The following is an 11,383-nucleotide window of genomic DNA, read 5'->3' on the forward strand; positions in this document are numbered from 1 at the left end:
ATATATTTGACACAAGACAAGAACCTTTTGTCTGTGCTTGTCCCACTCCTGCCTCCTCCATGGAAAAGTACAAGGATTAAGATGGATTCCAGTGTCATGTGACAGGGTCACCTTTCTCTGAGACCTCTAGTCTCCATAATACTTGGGTTGGCCCTCATGTACACAGAAAGGCTTGCAAGTAAACAGAGCCATTCACAGTTCATTGATTCTGAAGCACCCATAATGGCTTCTACATAATATGTTTACATCAGTGATATAAGTTTATATCTTATTCTCCTAACTGCAGATATAGAAATAATACATGAAAACAAATGGGATGAACACACTTAGTAGATTACAGCCTTTCTAATGGCACCATATGTAACGAAGCAGCCTCTGACAGGACACTATTGAGAGTATCAATTTAGGACAAATTGCTTAGAGCAGGGCAGTCACAGACCAAGACTGTGTATCCTTTACTATTAAGGCATTTCAAATCAGCCAAACAGAGAGGATTTCAGTTTTACACCACTGGATAACCAGAAGTCATACAAGCAATTCTCTCAGATACTAGGGTTCCCTTATATCACCACCAGCACCACTCCTTATGGGGATGAATGGTGATGAAAACCAATACCCCAATAAAAGAATAAATAAAAGAATAAATAAAATAAACCAATAAAAGAAAAAAAGGTTCTCCTGATCCCAAAGGACCAAGCCCAGACCCAGGTCAATATACATGTCAGATCTTACCCACAAATCACACTATTGCCAATCCTTGAGAATCTAAAATCTAAAGGTTTATTCACAAAAACAAAGAAATATAGATGAGAGTTAAAATTGGTTGAATGGAATTAATTACATATAGTAATGGCAAAGTTCTTGGTCCAGGCTTATAGCAGTGATGGAATAAACTGTTGGCTTAAGTCAAGTCTCTGGAGAACATCCACAGCTTGGATGGGTCATTCAGTCCTTTGGTCAGAGCTTCAGCCTAGCAAAGTTCCTCCGAAGGTAAGAAGCAGGACTGAAGACAAAATGGAGGGGTTTCCAGGGCCTTTTATATCCTCTGCCATGTGGAAGGAAACCCCTTTGGTCTTACTGTGGAAAATCACAGCAGCAAGATGGAGTTTGGAGTCACATGGGCAAGTCACATGTCCATGCATGACTCAGTTTGCAGGCAGCAGCCATTGCTCACATGCTACCTTCAACATTCCCAGGAAGTCTGCTCAGATGTGGATTGGTGTCTCCCAAGGTCCTTTTTCAGTTAAGTGTTTCTTGATTGGGCACTTACTCAGAATAGTCCTTTCTCAAGAAGCTGACCAAATGCTTCACTGAGGCTACTTAGAATCAAACACATTGAGATACAAGTACATAGCTAAAATTCATAACTTCAAATACACAAATGATACACACATACAGACAGCATTATCATAACCAGAAAATTACAACCTTTTCACAGACATCTTACTTAATCTCATTTGTACAAGATTTTTTGCAACTATTGGACCTTCTTTGCAACAATGATCTATACGGTCAATATATGTCAATAATGTCCCACCATACAAGAGACCTTCTGCATAAAGCATATTACAGTTACATCATATTCACATTCATAAGCATATTTCCATAAAGCAATGTCACACCCCTTTTGTCAGGCTGGGTTAAAGTAAGTTGTCCCGGGTGAGCATATTCTGTAGGTGTATTTGACAACTTTGTCACGAAGTTCTTTCGTTTTAACACCATAAATTATAGGGTTGAGCATGGGGGGAATGACAAAATAGACATTGGCCAAGACGATGTGAACCTGGGGAGCAAAGTCATGGCCAAACCGGTGTACCAGAGTGGAGAAGAATCCAACAGGATAAGCCAGCATCATAACACAGATGTGGGCTGTGCAGGTGTTGAGGGCTTTCTGGTGAGCTTCCTTAGAGTTGATTCTGAGGACAGCCCTGATGATCAGACTGTAGGACAGGGCAATGATTGTCAGGTCAAACCCCATGACTACAAATGCCATTACCAAACCATAAATCCTGTTGATTGTGATATCCCCACATGATATCTTTGCTACAGCCATGTGGTCACAGTATGTATGAGGGATAATGCGGTTGGCACAGAATGGAAGCCTGATTAGGAGCACGGGCAGGGGCAGAATGAAGAGAACAGCTCTTATCAAACCCACTAGCCCTAGCTTAGCTATTCGTGCATTGGTGAGGAAAGTGGTGTATCTCAGAGGGTTACATATAGCAACGTAACGATCAATGGCCATTGTCACAAGGACAGCTGAGTGCATAATAGAAACCGCATGAAGGAAGAACATCTGGGTGAGGCAGCCACCCACAGTAATGTCTTTCAAATGGAACCAAAATATCAACAGTGCTTTTGGAATGACGAAGGTAGACGTAGTGATGTCTGTGAGTGCCAGCATGCAGAGCAGCAGGTACATCGGCTTGTGCAGGCTCTGCTCTTTCCCTACAAGAAAGAGAAGCATGAAATTTCCCAACAGGCAGATAATGTAGAACACAGAGAAAGGGATGGAAATCCAGACGTGGGCAGCTTCCATACCAGGGATGCCCATTAGGATAAATGTTGAAAGGTCAGTGGGGGTGAGGTTGAAATCTGCCATGCAGTGGTGGAAGCGTTGATTGGGCTCAGTAAAGTTCAAGGTGCCTGTGAAGGAGAAAAAGGACAGTGAGGAGGGTTACACACTTTATAACAAATAGTGCATTGAATATTTTATAGTGATTACCAATCTAGAAAGAGGGGTTGAGCAGTGATGTGGCAACATTTACAGATGGCACCAGATTACTTAGGTGATAGTCAAGTCCAGAGGACAACTTAGAGGGAGCAAGCCAAGCCAGGACAATGGGCAGCATGATGGCAGGTGAATGTCAATGTCAATAGCTAAAGAGAAAAGCTTGAACTCCTCAAAAACCTTACACGGTTCGAATTTAACTATCTGAACTCAGGTCAGGGACCTGGACATCACGGTACACAGCTCTGTGAAACCCTGATCACAGTGCAAGCGTGGACAGAAACTAAGCAAAACATTGGGATCCAGAAGGAGTCGGGTGGCAAATCGTACAGAAAATACAATGCCATGAGATTTGTCAGTCAATGTTTCACCCTCCTCTGGACTCCTCTGTGTAGTACTGGGCACCCTTCTCACACAGGACTTTGCAAAACTAAATGGGTTCAGGCAAGGCTGACAAGAATGATCAAGGGCTCAGGAAAACTCTCATACAAAGAGAGGTTAAAAAACTTGGATAGTTATACTACAAGGGATATGAATAAGAGGGGATATGAAAAAGTCTATAAAATACTGAAGATAGAAAGATAGTTGAGGCCATGAACAAAGCAAGAATCAGGAACAGTTTAGACATTTACATGGATCGTGAGACTATCCAGTTATGATAGTTACATCTTCATAAATATTTTGGAAAGCCTTTCTCCCAATGTGTTTTAGGGAGCAAGCCAATCTGTTAGACATAGGGTGACACCCATATCATAGTCAAATCACAAACACCCCATCTATCTACTACTGGGTTTCTTACACTGCTACTCCCCTCAGGGCATGCTGTCCAGAGAAAGCCTAAATACAGGGTTGATACTGAGGTCTCTAGTCATTTAACCCTCTTTAAAGAAGGGAAGAAGGAGAATGTGGGGAACTACATCATCACACCAGTCCCTGGAGAAATCACAAAATGTAGGTCCTCAAGGAATCTATTTTGAAGCACTTGGAGGAGGTGAAGGTGATCAGGAACAGTTAAAATGGATTCACCAAGGACAAGTCATGCCTTACCAACATGATGGCCTTCTATATTGAGATAACTGGCTCTGTGGATATGGAGAAAGCTGTAGATGTGATATACCTTGACTTTAGCAAAGCTTTTATTATGGTCTTCCAGAGTATTCTTGCCAGCAAGTTAAAAAAAGTATGGATTGGATAATTGACTATAAGGTGGTTAGAAAACTGGCTAGATCATTGGGCTCAACATGTCCAGTTCAATGGCTCAATGTCTAGTTGGCAACCAGTATCAAGCAGAGTGCCCCAGGGGTCCATCCTGCCACTAGTTTCCTTCAACATCTACATTAATGATCTGTATGATGGGATGGATTACACCCTCAGCAAGTTTCTGGAGGACACTAAACTGTGGGGAGAGGTAGATACACTGGAGGGTAGGGATAGGGTCCTGCACATAGAATGGAAGAATCCCAGGCACTGCTACAGGCTGGAGACCAACTGCTAAATGGCAGTTCTACAGAAAAAGGATTTGGGGATTACAGTGGGCGAGAAGATGAACATGAGTCAACAGTGTGCCCTTGTTGCAAGAATACTAACAGAGTATTGGCTTGCATTAGTAGGAGCACTGCCAGCAGATTGAGGGAAATGAGTATTCCCCTCTATTCAGCACTGATGAGGCCACATCTGGAGTACTGCATCCAGTTTTGGGCCCTCCAGTAGAAAAAAAGATGAGGACAAATTGGAGAGCGTTTAGCAGAGAGCAACAAAAATTATTAGGGGGCTGGGCACATGACTTACGAGGTGAGGCTGGGGGAACTGGGCTTATTTAGTCTGCAGAAGAGAAATGTAAGGGGGGATTTGATAGCTACCTGAAGTGGGGTTCCAAAGAGTATTGAGCTTGGCTGTTCTCTGTGGTGGCAGATGACAGAACAAGGAGCAATGGTCTCTCATTGCAGTGGGGAATGTCTAGGTTGAATATTAAGAAACACTATTTCACTAGGAAGGTGGTGAAGCACTGGAACGGGTTACCTATGGAGGTGGTGGAATCTCCATCCTTAGAGGTTTTTAAGGCCCGGCTTGATAAAGCCCTGGCTGGGATGATTTATTTGGTACTTGTGCTGCTTTGAGCAGGGGGTTGGGCTAGACGACCTCCTGAGGTCTCTTCCAACCCTAATCTTCTATGATTCTGTGATTCTATCCCGGGATTAACATCAGTGTCCCGGTGGCCCACTGTTTCAAGGAGCTGCTAGCAGCTTCTACACATGAAAACTGTATTTATCGAGTCCCTCTGTGACAGAAGGACAGTTCCAATGCCCTGGAACTGCTTGGTATAAAGCTAGCCAGGACTACCTGTAGCACGATTTCCCTCAGGGCATGCTGTCCCGGGCAAGCACCCTGATTGTCTTTTCTGGTATAACCCCGGAGCATTCAACATCCATATTCCCACCATATACCTCCCCTTGGGGGGGGAAGACGGAGGGCCCTGCACCCCAATTCTGCACTCAGCAGTGCCTCTCAGCCAGCACTTGGTTCACACACTCATTTGTGGTAAAACCACAGACATCCCGAGATGTAGTCCAGAGTTATGTGGCCCTTATAGATTCATAGTGTCCATTACTTATAGAGCGTCTGGAGCACTCTCAGGAAGCCTCACCAGGTGGGAGATAAATTTCTCCTAAGGCCTATTGTTTTCTCTAATGGCTTGTTGCCTAGAAAAGCTATCTAGACAGAAAGAATCTTTGCTCTTGGGCTTTAACCAGATATAACTACATTTGAAATAAACATATGTATTCAATATTCTTAACTTCAAATACAAAAATGAAACATACATACAAATAGGATGATCATACTCAACAAATGATAACTTTTCCAATGACATCTTACATGACACATTGTGCATAAAATGTATCATATTTATGCTCTAATCATATAATGATAATATAATAACCGCTCTGAACAATATGGGTTTCATAAATATCAATAAAAAGAAAAGGAGGACTTGTGGCACCTTAGAGATGAACAAATTTATTTGAACATAAGCTTTCGTGCTGTAGCTCACGAAAGCTCATGCTCAAATAAATTTGTTTGTCTCTAAGGTGCCACAAGTACTCCTTTTCTTTTTGCAAATACAGACTAACACGGCTGCTACTCTGAAACCTGTCATAAAGATCCATGTTTTTTTCTACCAGCGAAAGGCCTAAAGTTACATAACGACAACAGCATCAAGAACAACAACTGGAAAAAAAACCTGAGTAATAATTGTGACACCCAGACTGCAGTTCTGTGGCTTCTCATGGCAAAGACACCCTGAGACCCCTGCAAATGCATTTGGCGCCAGGAAAGGTCCCAGCACTGGCCTTGAACCAACATTCATAAAGAAAAAAATTAATTTCAGCAATGCTTCCAACCTGTCTGTATACATGCTGCTCCCTGCCACATAACCACCATCACTGGCCGTCTGTCCCTGTACACCTCCTCCTGCCCCCACATCCCCTGGCACTACCCGCCCCCCTGTGTACACCTAATTCCCTGCCCCACAACCCCGAGTGCTGGTGACTTGTCCATGTAGGTCCCCATCCCCAGAACTTCCATCCCTGTCACATAGTGATACCCCTCACCCAGGACCAAAACCACATGACAGACCCCACAGCGACAGCTCACAGAAATACCTGCTCAGACTAGGTTAAACTCCGTGTCTGCCTGCACCAGGGAAAAGGGGGAGATCAGCATGAACTGCCTTTCTGGGGGTGAAGGGAGCCCCAGCAGCAGCTCTGTCTGTGCAGGGAAGCAGAGGGACAGAGTTAGTGGGAGGGAGAGAGGACGTGGACACTAAAAGGAGCCAGTGTGGATGTCCATTCCCTCATTCACAGTTTCAGGGCTCTGTGGCACTGTGATATGGATATTCCATGACCCTCTCTCCCCTGCCACACACACATATTGTGAGTTCCTGCACCTCCCTGGTGAGATTTCCAACACTGCCTGGTTTACTCTAAGCCAGAGACATGCTCTTACTTTTACAGCCTTTTGGTGGTTCCCATCCTTTCCAGAACCAGAGATGCAGGGGCACAGAGAGACCAGACGCCTTTCCCCACCTAAAAAAAAACTGTTATCCTCATTGTTTGAACCTTTAAGCCAGTGAGTTTGAGATTTCATCAACTCTCCTGTCAGTTCTTCTTTGGTCCAAACGAGCTCACCTCCATAGAAGCCACACGACGACTCCAGTTGAAATCACTGGAGGCTCATGGCTAGTGTAAATCAGGTGGATTTAGGGTGGACTCCTGGCATGTAGGGAGTTTTAACATGGATCTTTCAGCTCCTGGGTCTGAAAATCAGGGCTTTGGGTCCGGCTACAGAAAGCACTAATCTATTAGGGTGCTGAAAAATTCTGAAGGAAACCCCCAGCTCATGTGGTGTTCTGAGACTGGGCATGAAAGATCAGGGTTTCAAAACACAGCAACCATGATTTTCTTCACTGGGAAGGCCAGGGTGAATTCTTAGTGGCACACAGAAGGCAGAATGTGAGACCAGAATCCGGCCAGTGTGTGACTCTTTCTTCTTGTGAACACTCTGGTAATGTGAATACCCACTGCAGAGGCTTTGGCTGAACTTCCTAACAGGACAATGACATTGCTGATTTGGAAAACTTGAGCAAACCAGAGGAAAAACCACACAGCTGAAAAAACGAATCTACTCATACCGATAGAAGGACACAGTAAGAGACAAGGAACAGATCTTAAAAAAGAAGAATTTCTCTAAACTATTTCCAGTACATGTGTAGTTCCAAATTTACCAGGTAAATCCCTTTCTGTTTCTAACAATACTAAAAAGTTCAAGTTGCCGTGATGGTGAATTCCTGCCCAGATAATTCTTGACTTGAACCCTGGAACCCTTTCTGAGCCCTCAGCACTAACTTTAATGCAGAAACAGGCAACTCACCAAAATCCCACTCAGCAGAGAGAGGAAATCTCCTTACAGTGACATGAAGGCAGAGCCCTGAGAATCAGTGTATGAATCTCAAATGTCTGAGACTCAACATGCCGGACAATGACCTTTATGATTCACCTGAACAGACCCTGTGGACTCTCAGGCTGGCCAGGACTCACTTACAATTCCCTTGGCTCCATGAGCATCGAATGGGAAGAGCAGAAAATAGACCATGGAAAACTTCAGCTTGAGAGCCTCCCCGGGGACAGAAATGATTTGCCAATTCCCAGGGCTCAGATTCTCAGGGGAAACAGTCTTGCAGACCGTTCAGCCTAATAACTGATGATTGTTTTCTTTTCTGTGTGTAATGTACTGACATCTGCGCTATGCGTGGAAATGCTGCCACAACATAGAAGACCAAAAATCATTTTCAGCTGATCACAGCAGAGTATCAGTACATACCATCAAGGCAGTGGTAATATCCATTCCATTCGACTCTGAAATTCACTGCTACCCTATGGAGGCCAAAAGATGTGATCCTGAACTGATGCAAGCCAAATGGCGTGGAAAAGGCTTTCTTCTCCTAGGATTATGGCATCAAAGTTACTTGCCAGTATCCCTTTGTGAGGTCTTAAGTGGATATATATATGGCAGCTCTCAGCTGTTCTAATAGTTCATCTACTCTCTGCGTCAAATAAGCATAAAATTTCATTAGTGTGTTGATCTTTCAGAAATCCATGCAGAAATGGCTTGTGCTAACCTGTGTCAGAAGTTGTTACCAGGGGACTTCTCCACTCACTGTGTGATTCCTTCACCACTCCCAGAGCCAGAATGACCTGGAGTTCCTCTCACATTTTGTCCCACATTGTATGAAAGAACAGCCTGGGAATTTCACTAATCTGTTGTCCTGGGGCCATTTCACTATGGTGGTATTTTAGGTTGCTGTGCCCTGCCAGGGTGAGAACATGGTGGGAAAGGAGTCAAACAACTGCTACATCTGGATCTTTTGTCTGGGATAAAGACCCTCCCCTGTACTTGTCTCACAGGTGCCTGGAGGCTTAATGTGGGTTCCAAAGAGTATGAGTGTGACACATTTTCACCCTCAGGGTGCAGTCTGGGAGCCGAGGGAACTGCTGCACCCCTCTAGTCACCCAGCTAGGTTGGCCCTTTTTCACACTGCTTTGTTCACACAGTTTTTTCACACTGCAGCCGATGAAGTGAGCTGTAGCTCACGAAAGCTTATGCTCAGATAAATTGGTTAGTCTCTAAGGTGCCGCAAGTCCTCCTTTTCTTCTTACTGCTTTGTTAGTGATTCATCCTCTCCCGACCCTGTTATCACCCAACATGACAGCAGATGGCACCGCACACCCAAATGAGCTACCTGAGGGCTTACCTAAGCTACCAAAACACAAAAAATAGACACCAGCCAATTTGCCAGCTCCCCAGGCTCACACCTCTGACTGAAGTACAAACTCAGAATTATACTGTCTTGCATTTGTAGCCCACAGTCCAGTGTGCTTCAACTGCAGCCCTGGGAACTACAAGTTTTGGACTACACACTGCAGCATGCTGTGAGAACTTCCTGGTTCCTGTCAGGATGTACCTCTGCTCCAGCCTGGGGTCTCAGAATTGACTGGGCCAGGAGCACATAGCAGGCAAGCTGAGAGGAGGCTGCTGGACTGTGATCCTGTTCTATGCTCTTTACAGCATAAAGCCATTTCCTGGTGGTTTATCTGAGTGGGTCTGAGGTGAACATAAACTGACACACAACGCAGAGCACACAAATGAGCCTCAAGCCCAGTTCCCTAAAGTTGTGTAAAAAGTCACAAGCAGGCTTCCCCTATCTCGAAGAACCTCATACTGGGCCAGTGAGCAGGAGCGGGGGCTACACGTTGTACAGGAATCTGTACAATGTAAGCTCATTAATAGAGTTTTCCCTCCCCTCAATGTGGGAAGGATATGCAACAAGCCTGTGTTAACCAAGCTGAGATTTTCCCCAGACACTTCTCTCATCAGATGACTGATTTAGATAAAGCAAAAACAAGTTTAAATACAGAAAGAGAGATTTTAAGTTACTATAATTGATAGCAAACAGATCAAAGCAAACTACCTAGTAAATAAACCAAACCGCAATCTAAGCCTAAAAGGCTACCTAGATTGAATATGAATTAGTAATTTCTCACCCTGGCTGGTGATACAAGCAGTCCACCAGATTTCCATACACAGGCTAGAAATCCATTTAGCCTTGGATCAGCACTTCCCCCAGTTCAGTCTTTGTTCCTCAGCTGTTTCCAGGAGTTCTTTTGTGTGGGGAGTGAGGCCACTAGATTTTGTCACACCCCACCTTATATAGATTTAACAGATGGGGGGAATCCTTTGTTCCAAACCAAGTTCCCAGTCCAATTTGTGGAACAATACAGATACCTAAAATAAGTTCAGTGTCGTGCTCTGGTCACATTGCCTTTCATGCGCTGCTGAGTGTTAGTGGCCCTTATCCATAGGCTGTCTGGAGAGTTCTCAGGAAGCCTCACCGGTAAGGAGATAAATTTCTCTTAAGGTCTATTGTTTCCTCTAATAGGCCATTAACCAGAATAGGCCTTCCAAACCCCTTCAGACTGAAAGCGTTTTGGCTAGTGTGTGTCACTCTGGTGTAACTGCATTTGAAATACTGATACATAGTCAACAGCTGTCAGTGGTAGCCGTGTTAGTCTGTATCAGCAAAACAACCAAGGAGTCCTTTTGGCACCTTAGAGACTAACAAATTTATTCAGGCATAAGCTTTTGTGGGCTAGAACCCACTGCATCAGATGTATGATGAAGTGGGTTCTAGCCCACAAAACCTTATGCCCAAATAAATTTGTTAGTCTCTACGGTGCCACAAGGACTCCTCAGTTGTTTTATAGTCAACAGAAAATCATAACTTTTCCAATGACAGCTTATAAGACATATCTTGTACAAAATGTATTATATATGTCAGAATTATATTATAATCATACAAATAAGAAGAATATGGGGTGCAGTGTGACACAGTGGGGTTATGAGGAGGATCCCCTCTGTGGCTTTTAAAGATTCAAATGATAGCAATAAAGCACATTAGAAAACACGAACCCAGTTATGCATACAACATGATAGGATGTAAATTAGCTGTTACCACTCAAGCAAGAGATCTTGGGGTCATCGTAGATAGTTTTCTGGAAACATCTGCTCAGTGTGCAGCAGCCCTCAAAAACGTAACAGAATATAAGGAACCATTAGGAAAGGGATAGATAAGAACACAGAACATATGATGATGCCAGTATATAAATATAACACACCATGCACCCCAGGAGGGGGCAGTCAGGGGACAAGGAGCAGGGGGGTTGGATGGATTGGGGGCTCTGAGGGGGCCAGTCAGGGGATGGGAAGTGGGAGGGGGCAGATGTGGGTGGGGGTCCAGGTTGTTTTGGGAGGCACAGCCTTCCCTACCCGGCCCTCCATACAGTTTTGCAGCCCTGATGTGGCCCTCTGGCCAAAAAGTTTGCCCACCCCTGGTCTATCAAGAGAAGTCAGAGAGGTGGCTGACTTGGCATTTGCCATTCATGAGATTTCTCACCGGTGAGACACAGTCACTGATTCCCCTGCAGTCAAAGGAGCAGGTGGGATGGGAGGCACCTCACTCAATGGAGATGAAGAATGGTGGTGAGCATGGGCAGCACGGAGGTTGTGGGAGCCAGAGATGACTGGGGAGCATGGATAAAT

General features: G+C 44.5%; 1 protein-coding gene across 1 annotated transcript; it reads right to left on the reverse strand.

The window, feature by feature from the left end:
• Positions 1 to 1,630: 1,630 nt before the first annotated feature.
• LOC144278582 (olfactory receptor 52N4-like) lies at positions 1,631 to 2,602 on the reverse strand. Its single transcript, XM_077839948.1, has one exon. The coding sequence runs from the start codon at positions 2,600 to 2,602 to the stop codon at positions 1,631 to 1,633; it is 972 nt and encodes a 323-aa protein (XP_077696074.1).
• Between the last annotated feature and the right edge of the window lie 8,781 nt (positions 2,603 to 11,383).

The sequence above is a fragment of the Eretmochelys imbricata genome, chromosome 1 (assembly GCF_965152235.1).
Source record: "Eretmochelys imbricata isolate rEreImb1 chromosome 1, rEreImb1.hap1, whole genome shotgun sequence".
In the NCBI taxonomy this organism is placed as follows: Eukaryota; Metazoa; Chordata; order Testudines; family Cheloniidae; genus Eretmochelys; species Eretmochelys imbricata.